Source organism: Oncorhynchus clarkii, chromosome 30 (genome assembly GCF_045791955.1).
Source record: "Oncorhynchus clarkii lewisi isolate Uvic-CL-2024 chromosome 30, UVic_Ocla_1.0, whole genome shotgun sequence".
In the NCBI taxonomy this organism is placed as follows: domain Eukaryota; kingdom Metazoa; phylum Chordata; class Actinopteri; order Salmoniformes; family Salmonidae; genus Oncorhynchus; species Oncorhynchus clarkii.
Window position 1 is genome coordinate 35,189,669 of NC_092176.1, and position 16,700 is coordinate 35,206,368.

Here is a 16,700-nt window from a genome sequence, read left to right on the forward strand (position 1 = left end):
ACATTAATGTTACAAACATTTGAATAAATAAATACAGTTTGGGTACCTCATTGCCTAAATTAAATTACTCATATTATTTTACTATAAATAAAACCACTTTTTTAAACAAAATTATTATTATTATTAAAGTATTTTCTTATATTTTGAGGAAATGTGGACATTGAAGAACCAGACATAGACCTATATCATAATATTGTCTATTTGTGGCACTTGTGGCACACCCACTTTCTTTAGTTGCTTATGGCTTCTTTTCTCAGAACAAGAAATCAACTGTGGCGCATGAAAAGTAAATCCACTTGACCCTGTGTAACGACAGCGAAGGATAGACTAGGCTAAATCGGGAATTTTCCCGACACACGTGAGAGCCCAAGAAAGAGAAGACAATAAAGGAATAAAACTTTATTAATCTTTGATTTAAAGAAATTTTGACATTTTGACTCGGCCTGTTGAAATATTTAGTTTTCTACTCGTTTGCTGCTAGTTTAGTTATTCCGCTGGGCACAAAACAAGATTTGTGGCCAAATTATGGTTGGTGGCAATAAACGCCTGTTTATATTGTCGAAGGAGGATGCCTGTTGTTGGCTTCCGCTACTTTCCTGATACCTCTTTCCTGCTTGCTTAGTCTTTTGAAAATGTATGGAATAACGAATAGTTCTGTTACAAATCTGCAATGAACGAAAGTCATCATTCGAGGAGATCGAATTGCGTGCACATCTTTGGGTTTTATAACTTATTTGGAACAGTACTCTGCGTGGTTTGGTGTCGCTACACTTTCTTTCGACTCTTGGGTACGTCGTTGGCGTAGATTGCGCAGTGGTAAACATTTTCTCCTCAACTGGAACCTGTATTATACCATACTTGGATAACGTTTCTGAAGTTCCCACAATAACAAATAAACACATTTTACCGCTGTGGATTATACATAAAGAAACCCTGGGTAACACAATAGTAGGATAAAGTGTTGTTTTCTGGAGAGGAGGAACGCAGAGTGTAAGATGCGTCTAGAAGGATGCTGTTTCTTGTAAAATGGAATTGAATATTTTTTTTGCAGTTGTTGTGGTGGTTTGTTCATTTTTTTCGAGTTTCAGCCAAGAACTCAATCCCAAAGGCAGGAATGTATGCAAACTACCAGGGTAAGTAGTAAAAAAGGAGTTGCCTGCCTCTATCGCTCTCCATATCGTGCAGCTAACCTACTTCTTGATGCATTGTGCTTTTATTTATTGATTGCTCACATTGCAAAATACTTTTTTTGACGTTGTCTTTCCCTCCACTAACATTTTACATCTTTGATATTGCGTACTAGTTGGTCGTATTTATTTTCATATGTACAACGTCTCCTTACACAAGAGTCCATCTGAACAACCATCCCATCCAGATGCGATATGCATCTGGAACCGTAGATAATGTTCCATATTTTCTTATAGGGGGCGCTATATATTGAGTGACACTGGCCTGAAGTCGTGGCATCAGATAGTTCAGTGTTTCCCAACTCCAGTCCTTGAGTACCCCAACAGCACAGATTTTTGTTGTTGTAGCCCGAAAAAGCACATCTGATTCAACTTGTCAACAAATCATCAAGCCCTGAATGAGTTGAATCATGGGAGTTTGTCCGGGGCTACAACAAAAACGTTTTCTGTTGGAGGTACTCAAGGACTGGAGCTGGAAACATTAAGCTAAATGACTGAAAATAACCACACAAAATGTTATGGCTTTAGCTGCCAGAGACAAAGGAAAGTTATAGACTGAACGTAAACAGCTCAGTCTTCCAATGTTTTCATTCGATTCTGAACACCCATGAAGTGTGTGTGTGTGTGTGTGTGTGTGTGTGTGTGTGTGTGTGTGTGTGTGTGTGTGTGTGTGTGTGTGTGTGTGTGTGTGTGTGTGTGTGTGTGTGTGTGTGTGTGTGTGTGTGTGTGTGTGTGTGTGTGTCATTGCTGTGCACGCACGCACACAATCTATTAGCTGAAGCATTCATTTCTTACTCTCCAGTAAGCACCTTTACTATGCAAGCATGTCAAAGGAGGGTCAGGTGCAAGAGAAGAGTGTATGGGATCCAAAGTAGAAGTCATAGCCCGTCTGTGTTCTGCCCTTCAACACACTCTGACATTAGAAAGGAGACCCCAGGGCCCAGCCTGCTTCTATCCTTACCTTTCCTGTTAGAATGTCTCCTGACAATACAACTCCAATAGCCAATGGTGTGCATTTACAGTACCTCATGTAGTCTGTATAAAACATGTTTCTTTATTGTCGTAGTTGTTGCCCAGGTCTATATAGTTGGTTTAATGGTCAATTCTTTGACTTTTAGCATCCCCATGGAGTGTTTTTGGTTAGGGTACAGTAAACTCTCCATTCTTCATCCTCACCACATACACATTTGACATTGGCCCAAATCTTAATCACAATCATATCCTTCGGTTTTTTTTTTACAAGCTTGAGTGCTTGCTTAATGGCAGCGCACCATCCCTATCATTTTCTTTCATTTGTGCCTTTTGTTTTATATTTTTACTGGGTTCAGTCACAGGATGAATTGAGGGAAGTTGTTTTTAATTTATCATTGCTGCCCAGCATTTCTTATGTGTGTCCTCAAGTTTCTATATTAGCTCTACTGTAGCTGGGCGTTGGTAAATCAGCTCTACTGTAGCTGGGTGTTGGTAAATCAGCTCTACTGTAGCTGGGCGTTGGTAAATCAGCTCTACTGTAGCTGGTCGTTGGTAAATCAGCTCTACTGTAGCTGGGAGTTTGCTAAATCAGCTCTACTGTAGCTGGGCGTTGCTAAATCAGCTCTACTGTAGCTGGGCGTTGGTTAATCAGCTCTACTGTAGCTGGGTGTTGCTAAATCAGCTCTACTGTAGCTGGGTGTTGCTAAATCAGCTCAACTGTAGCTGGGCGTTGTTAAATCAGCTCTACTGTAGCTGGGTGATGATAAATGAGCTCTACTGTAGCTGGGCGTTACTAAATCATCTCTACTGTAGATGTGTGTGACTAAATCATCTTTACTGTAACTGGGTGTTACTAAATCAGCTCTTCTGTTGCTGGGCGTTTGCTTAATCAGCTCTACTGTAGCTGGGCATTGCTAAATAAGCTCTACTGTAACTGGGTGTTGCTAAATCAGCTCTACTGTAACTGGGCGTGACTAAATCAGCTCTACTGTAACTGGGCATGACTAAATCAGCTCTACTGTAACTGGGCGTGACTAAATCAGCTCTACTGTAACTGGGCGTGACTAAATCAGCTCTACTGTAACTGGGTGTGACTAAACCAGCTCTACTGTAGCTGGGAGTTTGCTAAATCAGCTCTACTGTAACTGGGTGTGACTAAACCAGCTCTACTGTAGCTGGGCGTGACTAAATCAGCTCTACTGTATCTGGGTGTGACTAAACCAGCTCTACTGTAGCTGGGCGTTGCTAAATCAGCTCTACTGTAACTGGGTGTGACTAAACCAGCTCTACTGTAGCTGGGAGTTTGCTAAATCAGCTCTACTGTAGCTGGGCGTTGCTAAATCAGCTCTACTGTAGCTGGGTGTGACTAAATCAACTCTACTGTAACAGGGTGTGACTAAACCAGCTCTACTGTAACTGGGTGTGACTAAATCAGCTCTACTGTAACTGGGTGTGACTAAATCAGCTCTACTGTAACTGGGTGTGACTAAATCAGCTCTACTGTAGATGGGTGTTACTAAATCCACTCTTCTGTAGCTGGGCGTTTGCTTAATCAGCTCTACTGTAACTGGGTGTGACTAAATCAGCTCTACTGTAACAGGGTGTGACTAAACCAGCTCTACTGTAACTGGGTGTGACTAAATCAGCTCTACTGTAACTGGGTGTGACTAAATCAGCTCTACTGCAACTGGGCGTTGCTAAATCGGCTCAACCGTAGATGGGTGTGACTAAATCAGCTCTACTGTAAATGGGCGTTTGCTAAATCAGCTCTACTGTAGCTGGGCGTTGCTAAATCAGCTCTACTGTAGCTGGGTGTTGCTAAATCAGTTCAACTGTAGATGGGTGTTGCTAAATCAGCTCAACTGTAGCTGGGAGTTAATAAATAAGCTCTACTTTAGCTGGGCGTTTGCTAAATCAGCTCTACTGTAGCTGGGCGTTGCTAACTCAGCTCTACTGTAGCTGGGCGTTGCTAAATCAGCTTTAATGTAGCTGGGAGTTTGCTAACCCAGCTCTACTGTAGCTGGGTGTTGCTAAATCAGCTCAACTGTAGCTGGGAGTTAATAAATAAGCTCTACTGTAGCTGGGTGTTGCTAAATCAGCTCTACTGTAGCTGGGCGTTTGCTAAATCAGCTCTACTGTAGCTGGGCGTTGCTAATTCAGCTCTACTGTAGCTGGGAGTTGCTAAATCAGCTCTACTGTAGCTGGGAGTTTGCTAAATCAGCTCTACTGTAGCTGGGCGTTGCTAAATCAGCTCTACTGTAGCTGGGCGTTGGTAAATCAGCTCTACTGTAGCTGGGCGTTGGTAAATCAGCTCTACTGTAGCTGGGCGTTGCTAAATCTGCTCTACTGTAGCTGGGCGTTGCTAAATCTGCTCTACTGTAGCTGGGCGTTGCTAAATCTGCTCTACTGTAGCTGGGAGTTTGCTAAATCAGCTCTACTGTAGCTGGGAGTTTGCTAAGTCAGCTCTACTGTAGCTGGGTGTTGCTAAATCAGCTCTACTGTAGCTGGGCGTTGCTAAATCAGCTCTACTGTAGCTGGGTGTTGCTAAATCAGCTCTACTGTAGCTGGGTGTTGCTAAATCAGCTCAACTGTAGATGGGTGTTGCTAAATCAGCTCAATTGTAGCTGGGAGTTAATAAATAAGCTCTACTTTAGCTGGGCGTTTGCTAAATCAGCTCTACTGTAGCTGGGCGTTGCTAACTCAGCTCTACTGTAGCTGGGCGTTGCTAAATCAGCTTTAATGTAGCTGGGAGTTTGCTAACCCAGCTCTACTGTAGCTGGGTGTTGCTAAATCAGCTCAACTGTAGCTGGGAGTTAATAAATAAGCTCTACTGTAGCTGGGTGTTGCTAAATCAGCTCTACTGTAGCTGGGCGTTTGCTAAATCAGCTCTACTGTAGCTGGGCGTTGCTAATTCAGCTCTACTGTAGCTGGGAGTTGCTAATTCAGCTCTACTGTAGCTGGGAGTTTGCTAAATCAGCTCTACTGTAGCTGGGCGTTGCTAAATCAGCTCTACTGTAGCTGGGCGTTGGTAAATCAGCTCTACTGTAGCTGGGCGTTGGTAAATCAGCTCTACTGTAGCTGGGCGTTGCTAAATCTGCTCTACTGTAGCTGGGCGTTGCTAAATCTGCTCTACTGTAGCTGGGTGTTACTAAATCAGCTCTACTGTAGCTGGGAGTTTGCTAAATCAGCTCTACTGTAGCTGGGAGTTTGCTAAGTCAGCTCTACTGTAGCTGGGTGTTGCTAAATCAGCTCTACTGTAGCTGGGCGTTGCTAAATCAGCTCTACTGTAGCTGGGTGTTGCTAAATCAGCTCTACTATAGCAGCTCTACTCTAGCTGGGCGTTTGCTTAATCAGCTCTACTGTAGCTGGGCGTTTGCTTAATCAGCTCTACTGCAGCTGGGCGTTTCTAAATGAGCTCTACTGTAGCTGTGCGTAGGTAAATCAGCTCTACTGTAGCTGTGCGTAGGTAAATCAGCTCTACTGTAGCTGGGCGTTGCTAAATCAGCTCTACTGTAGCTGGGCGTAGGTAAATCAGCTCTACTGTAGCTGTGCGTAGGTAAATCGTTACTGTAGCTGTGCGTAGGTAAATCAGCTCTACTGTAGCTGGGCGTTTGCTCTACTGTAGCTGTGCGTAGGTAAATCAGCTCTATTGTAGCTGGGCGTTGCTAAATCAGCTCTACTGTAGCTGGGCGTTGCTAAATCAGCTCTACTGTAGCTGGGCGTTTCTAAATGCGTAGCTGGGTGTTGGTAAATCAGCTCTACTGTAGCTGGGTGTTACTAAACCAGCTCTACTGTAGCTGGGAGTTTGCTAAATCAGCTCTACTGTAGCTGGGCATTGCTAAATCAGCTCTACTGTAGCTGTGCGTTGGTAAACCAGCTCTACTGTAGCTGGGCGTTGCTAAATCAGCTCTACTGTAGCTGGGTGTTGCTAAATCAGCTCTACTATAGCAGCTCTACTCTAGCTGGGCGTTTGCTTAATCAGCTCTACTTTAGCTGGGCATTTGCTTAATCAGCTCTACTGCAGCTGGGCGTTTCTAAATGAGCTCTACTGTAGCTGTGCGTAGGTAAACCAGCTCTACTGTAGCTGGGCGTTGCTAAATCAGCTCTACTGTAGCTGGGTGTTGCTAAATCAGCTCTACTATAGCAGCTCTACTCTAGCTGGGCGTTTGCTTAATCAGCTCTACTGTAGCTGGGCGTTTGCTTAATCAGCTCTACTGCAGCTGGGCGTTTCTAAATGAGCTCTACTGTAGCTGTGCGTAGGTAAATCAGCTCTACTGTAGCTGTGCGTAGGTAAATCAGCTCTACTGTAGCTGGGCGTTGCTAAATCAGCTCTACTGTAGCTGTGCGTAGGTAAATCAGCTCTACTGTAGCTGTGCGTAGGTAAATCAGCTCTACTGTAGCTGGGCGTTTCTAAATCAGCTCTACTGTAGCTGTGCGTAGGTAAATCAGCTCTACTGTAGCTGGGCGTTGCTAAATCAGCTCTACTGTAGCTGGGCGTTGCTAAATCAGCTCTACTGTAGCTGGGTGTTTCTAAATGAGCTCTACTGTAGCTGGGTGTTGGTAAATCAGCTCTACTGTAGCTGGGTGTTACTAAACCAGCTCTACTGTAGCTGGGAGTTTGCTAAATCAGCTCTACTGTAGCTGGGCATTGCTAAATCAGCTCTACTGTAGCTGTGCGTTTCTTAATCAGCTCTACTCTAGCTGGGCGTTGGCTTAATCAGCTCTACTGTAGCTGGGCGTTTGCTTAATCAGCTCTACTGTAAGCTGGGCGTTGCTAAATCAGCTCTACTGTAGCTGGACGTAGGTAAATCAGCTCTACTGTAGCTGTGCGTAGGTAAATCAGCTCTACTGTAGCTGTGCGTAGGTAAATCAGCTCTACTGTATCTGGGCGTTTCTAAATCAGCTCTACTGTAGCTGTGCGTAGGTAAATCAGCTCTCCTGTAGCTGGGCGTTGCTAAATCAGCTCCACTGTAGCTGGGCGTTGCTAAATCAGCTCTACTGTAGCTGGGCGTTTCTAAATCAGCTCTACTGTAGCTGTGCGTAGGTAAATCAGCTCTATTGTAACTGGGCGTTGGTAAATCAGCTCTACTGTAGCTGGGCGTTGCTAAATCAGCTCTACTCTAACTGGGCGTTTCTAAATTAGCTCTACTGTAGCTGTGCGTAGGTAAATCAGCTCTACTGTAGCTGGGCGTTTCTAAATCAGCTCTACTGTAGCTGTGCGTAGGTAAATCAGCTCTACTGTAGCTGGGCGTTGCTAAATCAGCTCTACTGTAGCTGGGCGTAGGTAAATCAGCTCTACTCTAACTGGGCGTTTCTAAATGAGCTCTACTGTAGCTGTGCGTAGGTAAATCAGCTCTACTGTAGCTGGGCGTAGTTAAATCAGCTCTACTGTAGCTGGGCTTTGCTAAATCAGCTTTAATGTAGCTGGGAGTTTGCTAACCCAGCTCTACTGTAGCTGGGTGTTGATAAATCAGCTCTACTGTAGCTGGGCGTTGCTAAATCAGCTCTACTGTAGCTGGGCGTTGCTAAATCAGCTCTACTGTAGCTGGGCATTGCTAATTCAGCTCTACTGTAGCTGGGAGTTGCTAAATCAGCTCTACTGTAGCTGGGAGTTAATAAATAAGCTCTACTGTAGCTGGGAGTTAATAAATAAGCTATACTGTAGCTGGGTGTTGCTAAATCAGCTCTACTGTAGCTGGGCGTTTGCTAAATCAGCTCTACTGTAGCTGGGCGTTGCTAAATCAGCTCTACTGTAGCTGGGCATTGCTAATTCAGCTCTACTGTAGCTGGGAGTTTGCTAAATCAGCTCTACTGTAGCTGGGTGTTGCTAAATCAGCTCTACTGTAGCTGGGCGTTGGTAAATAAGCTCTACTGTAGCTGTGTGTTGCTAAATCAGCTCTACTGTAGGTGGGTGTTGCTAAATCAGCTCTACTGTAGCTGGGTGTTACTAAACCAGCTTTACTGTAGCTGGGCATTGCTATATCAGCTCTACTGTAGCTGGGCGTTTCTTAATCTGCTCTACTGTAGCTGGGCGTTTGCTTAATCAGCTCTACTGTAGCTGGGCGTTGCTAAATCAGCTCTACTGTAGATTGGAGTTTGCTAAATCAGCTCTACTGTAGCTGGGAGTTTGCTAAATCAGCTCTACTGTAGATGGGTGTTTCTAAATGAGCTCTACTGTAGCTGTACGTAGGTAAATCAGCTCTACTGTAGCTGTGCGTATGTAAATCAGCTCTACTGTAGCTTGGCGTTGCTAAGTCAGCTCTACTGTAGCTGTGCGTAGGTAAATCAGCTCTACTCTAGCTGTGCGTAGGTAAATCAGCTCTACTGTAGCTGTGCGTAGGTAAATCAGATCTACTGTAGCTGGGCGTTTCTAAATCAGCTCTACTGTAGCTGGGCGTTGCTAAATCAGCTCTACTGTAGCTGGGCGTTGCTAAATCGGCTCTACTGTAGCTGGGCGTTTCTAAATCAGCTCTACTGTAGCTGGGTGTTGGTAAATCAGCTCTACTGTAGCTGGGTGTTACTAAACCAGCTCTACTGTAGCTGGGAGTTTGCTAAATCAGCTCTACTGTAGCTGGGCATTGCTAAATCAGCTCTACTCTAGCTGGGCGTTTGCTTAATCCGCTCTACTGTAGCTGGGCATTTGCTTAATCAGCTCTACTGTAAAAATGAGCTCTACTGTTCTAAATGAGCTCTACTGTAGCTGTGCGTAGGTAAATCAGCTCTACTGTAGCTGTGCGTAGGTAAATCAGCTCTACTGTAGCTGGGCGTTGCTAAATCAGCTCTACTGTAGATGGGAGTTTGCTAAATCAGCTCTACTGTAGCTGGGAGTTTGCTAAATCAGCTCTACTGTAGATGGGTGTTTCTAAATGAGCTCTACTGTAGCTGTACGTAGGTAAATCAGCTCTACTGTAGCTGTGCGTATGTAAATCAGCTCTACTGTAGCTGGGCGTTGCTAAATCAGCTCTACTGTAGCTGTGCGTAGGTAAATCAGCTCTACTGTAGCTGTGCGTAGGTCAATCAGCTCTACTGTAGCTGGGCGTTGCTAAATCAGCTCTACTGTAGCTGGGCGTTGCTAAATCGGCTCTACTGTAGCTGGGCGTTTCTAAATTAGCTCTACTGTAGCTGGGTGTTGGTAAATCAGCTCTACTGTAGCTGGGTGTTACTAAACCAGCTCTACTGTAGCTGGGTGTTACTAAACCAGCTCTACTGTAGCTGGGAGTTTGCTAAATCAGCTCTACTGTAGCTAGGCGTTTCTTAATCAGCTCTACTCTAGCTGGGCGTTTGCTTAATCCGCTCTACTGTAGCTGGGCGTTTGCTTAATCAGCTCTACTGTAGCTGGGCGTTGCTAAATCAGCTCTACTGTAGCTGGGAGTTTGCTAAATCAGCTCTACTGTAGATTGGTGTTACTAAATCAGCTCTACTGTAGCTGGGCGTTGGTAAATCAGCTCTACTGCAGCTGGGCGTTTCTAAATGAGCTCTACTGTAGCTGGGCGTTTCTAAATGAGCTCTACTGTAGCTGTGCGTAGGTAAATCAGCTCTACTGTAGCTGTGCGTAGGTAAATCAGCTCTACTGTAGCTGGGCGTTGCTAAATCAGCTCTACTGTAGCTGTGCGTAGGTAAATCAGCTCTACTGTAGCTGTGCGTAGGTAAATCAGCTCTACTGTAGCTGTGCGTAGGTAAATCAGCTCTACTGTAGCTGGGCGTTGCTAAATCAGCTCTACTGTAGCTGTGCGTAGGTAAATCAGCTCTACTGTAGCTGGGCGTTGCTAAATCAGCTCTACTGTAGCTGGGCGTTGCTAAATCAGCTCTGCTCTAACTGGGCGTTTCTAAATGAGCTCTACTGTAGCTGTGCGTAGGTAAATCAGCTCTACTGTAGCTGTGCGTAGGTAAATCAGCTCTACTGTAGCTGGGCGTAGGTAAATCAGCTCTACTGTAGCTGGGCGTTGCTAAATCAGCTCTACTGTAGCTGTGCGTAGGTAAATCAGCTCTACTGTAGCTGTGCGTAGGTAAATCAGCTCTACTGTAGCTGTGCGTAGGTAAATCAGCTCTACTGTAGCTGTGCGTAGGTAAATCAGCTCTACTGTAGCTGTGCGTAGGTAAATCAGCTCTACTGTAGCTGTGCGTAGGTAAATCAGCTCTACTGTAGCTGGGCGTTGCTAAATCAGCTCTACTGTAGCTGTGCGTAGGTAAATCAGCTCTACTGTAGCTGGGCGTTGCTAAATCAGCTCTACTGTAGCTGGGCGTTGCTAAATCAGCTCTGCTCTAACTGGGCGTTTCTAAATGAGCTCTACTGTAGCTGTGCGTAGGTAAATCAGCTCTACTGTAGCTGTGCGTAGGTAAATCAGCTCTACTGTAGCTGGGCGTTGCTAAATCAGCTCTACTGTAGCTGGGCGTTGCTAATTCAGCTCTACTGTAGCTGTGCGTAGGTAAATCAGCTCTACTGTAGCTGTGCGTAGGTAAATCAGCTCTACTGTAGCTGTGCGTAGGTAAATCAGCTCTACTGTAGCTGTGCGTAGGTAAATCAGCTCTACTGTAGCTGTGCGTAGGTAAATCAGCTCTACTGTAGCTGTGCGTAGGTTAATCATCTCTACTGTAGCTGTGCGTAGGTGAATCATCTCTACTGTAGCTGTGCATAGGTTAATCATCTCTACTGTAGCTGGATGTTTCTAAATCAGTTCGCTGACTGTAAATGGGCCATTGACAACATCAACAATGCCTGTTCACACGTCATTGTTTGTCGGTATTCAGTGCATCATAAAGTACCATGGGAAAGTGAGAAATGCAAAGCAGACCCATAAAAAAGTGGGAAAGCTGCTATCTGATTTTGTCAGTCTCAAGAAACAAATATAATGTTGAATGAGGAGTTCAGTACTAGACGCCCTTCGAAGTGGCAAATAACAAATATAGGAGTTACGAAATACAAATGTGGGGCCTACTTTATTTCAAAACCACATCTTTCACACAAAGAAAAAAATCGGTCTTCTCCAGAGCTGTGATGGATTGAACTGTGTGTAGAAGGTCAGATGGGTTCAACCCCGTACATGAACAAAACATTTTGATTTATCTACATTACACAGATACCATTGACCACCTTGGAAACACCTCACTGAGAGTGGACCTGGTTCATAGTTTACAAAGGTTCATGGCATTAAAGTAAACTGCACAGCTTTTGAGCCATGTTTACATACCTTTAAATCCAGAATTGTAAAGAATCTCTCAAACTCAGCCTACCTCCGTGTCACAGGAGTAGCTTTGAGACATAACAGAGGAGATAAGCTGGCGTAGTTTTAGAGTAAAAAAAGTGTGTGTCTCTCTATTGTTGAGTGTGTGTATGCGTGCACTCCCTGTGTCTGACTGAAGGCAGAATGCCATCCCCAACCCTTCAGAGGAAGGAAAAGTGTGGATGGGTCCTCTGGGAGGTCAGTGTGGAAGCAAAAGGAGAGATCAGATCAGTGCAGTGCACGGTGTTGCTGCCACCAACTAGACCGCCATGCCTCTCTAAACTCACACTCCCCACTACTTTCTGGCTAGACGTGGGGTCATCTTAAAACAGTATTTGTTTTCTTTAAGATATTTTAGCTGTAGCTTGCCTGGCACAATGGAACCAATAGATTAGTGCAAAACCCTGTCCATCTGACACTCCAGGCTCAATGAAACAATGAACGTTTTTAAATGAAAACAAATACTATTTTGAGGTGGTGGTAGTAGTGATGGTGGTAGTAGTAGTGATGGTGGTAGTAGTAGTGATGGTGGTAGTAGTAGTGATGGTGGTAGTAGTAGTGATGGTAGTAGTAGTAGTGATGGTAGTAGTAGTAGTGATGGTAGTAGTAGTGATGGTGGTAGTAGTGATGGTGGTAGTAGTAGTGATGGTGGTAGTAGTGATGGTGGTAGTAGTAGTGATGGTGGTGGTAGTAGTGATGGTGGTAGTAGTAGTGATGGTAGTAGTAGTAGTGATGGTGGTAGTAGTAGTGATGGTGGTAGTAGTAGTGATGGTGGTGGTGGTGGTAGTAGTAGTAGTGATGGTGGTAGTAGTAGTAGTGATGGTGGTAGTAGTAGTAGTGATGGTGGTAGTAGTAGTAGTGATGGTGGTAGTGGTAGTGATGGTGGTAGTAGTAGTGATGGTGGTAGTAGTAGTAGTGATGGTGGTAGTAGTAGTGATGGTGGTGGTAGTAGTAGTGATGGTGGTAGTAGTAGTAGTGATGGTGGTAGTAGTAGTGATGGTGGTAGTAGTAGTGATGGTGGTAGTAGTAGTGATGGTGGTAGTGGTAGTGATGGTGGTAGTAGTAGTGTTGGTGGTAGTAGTGTTGTTGGTGGTGGTGGTGGTGATAGTGGTGATGGTATCAGTGGTGGTAGTATTGGTAGGGGGATGGTAATGATGGTAGTTGATGCTGGTGTGGGTAATGGGGGTGGTGGTGGGGATTTTAATGGTGGTGATAGTTGTGGTGGTGGTATCGGTGGTAGTGATGGTAGCAGTTGTGGTGGTGGGGGTGGGGGTAGTGGTGGTGGTAGTAGTTGTGGTGTTGGTATCAGTGGTGGTAGTGGTGTTGGAGATGGTATTGGAAGTGGTGATGGTGGCTGTTCAGGGCTGTGGCATGTTGTTGTGCTACACTGAGTGTTTCCTGTCTTATCTTCTTCCTCTCTGACACGCTCCTTTTTCTTCCCCTCTGTTTCAGGTCACCAGGCTTGGTATGCTGCAGCGGGTGGGGGCAGCTAGGCAATGAATGTTTGACACGTATGTATACATATCAACATCAAAACACAGTATTTCCATACCTCTTCATATTCACATTTGTAATGTTTCAGTAACATCACAACAAAGTATTACAACATGGTAGGTTTTCATGTTGTGGATATTGCTAATAATAATTCAATATTCACCTCCTCCCACCAGCTCTTTGTGTAGGGAACTTTACCTGTAAGGAGAATGAGGTGTGTGTCAGGCCCAATGAATGTCGCTGTCGCCATGGATATTTCGGAGCCAGTTGTGATACAAGTAAGCAACTTGCTTTTGTGATACTATATTTGAAACGTATATATTCAAATCACTTTCATGGCCTTGACTTGTACTTTCATTGTCAAGGGAACCATTATGTTACAGTTAGTAGTTGAAATGAAACTGAACTGTCAGCTCTGAATAAATGGTGTTGAATATGCTGTCCTAAACCAACAGAAGGGACATGTTGAAGCCATTCTACATTATATTCCTTGACTTGTGAAGTTCCGGTGATCATCTGAAAAGGTCTCTATCCTTCTTCCCCAGAGTGCCCAACCCAATTCTGGGGCCCCGACTGCAAGGGCAAGTGCCAGTGCTTCCCCAACGGCCACTGTGACGACATGACGGGCAAGTGCACGTGCAACCCCAACCGCTGGGGGCCCAACTGCGAGAAGCCCTGCCTCTGCCAGAAGGGCAAGTGTGACCAGGACACGGGCTCGTGCACATGCCACCCTGGCTTCTGGGGCCCTCAGTGCGCTAACAACTGCTACTGCAGTCTCAACTCTGTCTGTGACCAAAACACAGGAAGGTGTAACTGTAGTCTAGGTTGGTCGGGGAGGAACTGTGCCATCCAGTGTAACTGCAATAACTCACCATGCGAGCAGTTTACGAGTCGGTGCCAGTGCCAGGAGAGACATTGGGGCCAACGGTGCGAGAGGTATTGTCAGTGTATCCATGGGAAGTGCAACCAGGCGGACGGCTCGTGTACCTGTACGCCGGGGTACCGAGGGAAGTTCTGCAGGGAACCGTGTCCCGCTGGATTCTATGGACAGAACTGCAAGAACAGGTGAGGAACCAAAACACTGGAGGGAAACATTTGAGTTCACTGGAGAGGGAGTGTTATTCCAACAGAATATTGAACATACATTTTGAAGGAAAATGTAACGGATGTGAAACATAAAAAGCCAATGATCCTAAAGCACAAGTTTCTCTTTATTTTTGCCAAGGATCTTAACATTCAAATCCATCTATATGGATATACACTGTATAATATAGTCTATCTATATTATACAGTGTTTTTTGAAAATATGAATTGACATAAGCACCAGCTGATAACTCCTAACATATCTTCAACATGTTAGGTCAGAGCAACAGTTTAATAGGGAAATACTGGGGAATTTGTGTTCACATTATCTCATAATTATCATCCAATATGCTGAAGCCATTCAATTGAAGTGGATAACCTTGTTCAGGGTCTGCAGAACTGGTGTTATGCAGTCGTGACCAAAAATATTGGCACCCTTGTACTTTTTTCAGGTAACTCACAATTTTCCCAAAAATAAGTTGAAATTGGACTGCATCGCAGTGCTAGCTGTGCCACTAGAGATTCTGGGTTCGAGTCCAAGCTCTGTCGCAGCCGGCCGCAACTGGGAGACCCATGGGGCGGCGCACAATTGGCCTAGGGTCGTCCGGGTTAGGTGAGGGTTTGGCCGGCAGGGATGTCCTTGTCCCATCACACGCTAGCGACTCCTGTGGCGGACCGGGCGTAGTGCATGCTGACATGGTCGCCAGGTGTACGGTGTTTCCTCCGACACATTGGTGTAGCTGGCTTCCGGGTTACGTGGGCATTGTGTCAAGAAGCAGTGCAGCTTGGTTGGGTTGTGTTTCGGATGACGCACGGCTCTCGACCTTCGCCTCTCCCGAGTCCGTACGGGAGTTGCAGTGATGAGACAAGGCTGTAACTACCAATTGGACACCACTAAAAAAACAAGTTGAAATTGACAAGTATTTGGTCTCCACAATTCTTTATTTCACTGTTAATATTACAGAACCTTTGTTTTGATTCAGAACTTAATATATCCATTTAAATCAGAAAATAAACAGAAATGGCACATTTTTTGACACCCTAGACTTAATATCTAGTAGCACAGCCTTTGGTAAAAATAACTGCAATCAAGTGCTTCCTACAGCCATTGATGAGCTTCCTGCACCTCTGTACTGGCAGTTTGGCCCACTCTTCTTGTGCAAACTGCTCCAGCTTTCCCAAATTAGAAGGGTGCTTTCTCCTAACTGCTGTTTTCAGATCCCTCCACAAGTTTTCAATGGGATTTAGATCTGGACTCATTGCTGGCCACTTCAGAACAGTCCAGCGTTTGTCTTGAATCATTCCTGAGTGCTGTTTTAAGTGTGTTTGGGGTCTTGTCCTGCTGGAAGAACCATGACCTTCGACGGAGACCCAGCTTTCTTGACACAGGGTCCGACATTGCGCTCAAAAATGCCTTGGTATTTCCATGATGCCATGAACATGAGTCAGCAAAGCAACCCCAAATCATCACTGAACCTCCATGTTTGACTGTAGGGAAGGTGTTCTTTTTTGTATTGCTTCGTTTTATTTTCTGTAAACAGAGCGATGGTGTGCTTTACCATAAAGCTCTAATTTGGTCTCATCTGTCTATAGGACATTCTCCCAGAAGGATTTGGGCATGTTCAGGTGTGTTTTGGAAAATTGAATTCAGGCTTTCTTATGTCTTTCTCACAGCAGTGGGGTCCTCCTGGGTCTCCTACCATATAACCCCCTTTCATTGAGTTGGCAACGATGGTGTGCGTTGAAACTGTCCTACCTTGTGTCTGAGCGTCAGCTTGAATCTGTGGGACAGTTGACCGAGGTGCTTTCTCCACCATTCAAACAATCCTTCACTGCAATCTTCCATCAAGTTTTCTCTTGTGGCCACGTCCAGGGAGGTTAGCTACAGCGGCATGGGCCTTAAACTTCTAGATACATACAGTGGAAAAGTAACTTCAAGGTCTCTGGAGGTGGATTTGTAGCCTTCAGATTGTCCATGCTTAGCTACAATCTTGTGTCTGACCTCCTATTTTAATGATTTATATATTGCAGGCACCTGCAACTCACCACAGGTGAGCTCATTTCCAAAGTAAAGGAGAATCACATGCTTGAAATTTAATTATTTCGAACTACTTCTAGAAGGTTCAAATAATATTGTCCGGGATATTTTAGGATTTCTTTGTGGAATAAGCTTACTATATTATTCAGATTTTTTTGTTTGTTGTTGTTTTGTTCAACTGCACACCAAACGCATATATACAGTATGTGGATACCAAAATATGTTTTAATTTCAATGGTTTTCTGGAAGAAATGGTGCATTATTTTACTAAAGTACAAAGGTGCCAATATTTTTGGCCACGACTGTACAACCGCAATGTAGCAACTTTCCCACACCTCTCTAACCTCATTGTTGTTGATATTCTAAGGATAGGTACATGTGTAGAATCTTAATTTGAGCCAGTTTGCTGCAACAGGACATGTGAATTATTATGTGGATTATAATTAATGAACAATTTTGGAGGAGTTGATACATTTTTCTTAAGGGAAAATCAGGTATAAAATGTAAAAGTGGAAATTACAAAGTTCAGAAGCCTTTTTAAAACCTCAAATACATTAAAAGTTCTGCAACAGGGTGATCAAATTAAGATCCTACATCTGTACTACACACATTGAATATGTATACAGGTCCCAAATGTAGCAAATCATCAAGTGTTGTCTTACACATAAGGCATTGTTTTGACAGCACTAAAACTGAGATATTACC

At 44.4% G+C, this 16,700-nt stretch overlaps 1 protein-coding gene across 4 annotated transcripts in view; it reads left to right on the forward strand.

The window, feature by feature from the left end:
- Positions 1-316: 316 nt before the first annotated feature.
- The window catches only part of LOC139389422 (scavenger receptor class F, member 2), a 33,560-nt gene continuing 17,176 nt past the window's right edge, over positions 317-16,700 (forward strand). For all 4 annotated transcript variants that reach the window (XM_071136165.1, XM_071136166.1, XM_071136167.1 and 1 more), the window contains exons 1-4: positions 317-1,133; positions 12,833-12,891; positions 13,051-13,152; positions 13,420-13,939. In XM_071136165.1, coding sequence (XP_070992266.1) covers positions 1,027-1,133; positions 12,833-12,891; positions 13,051-13,152; positions 13,420-13,939 — 788 coding nt within the window. In that variant the 5' untranslated portion in view covers positions 317-1,026. The remainder of the gene's footprint in view (positions 1,134-12,832; positions 12,892-13,050; positions 13,153-13,419; positions 13,940-16,700) is intronic.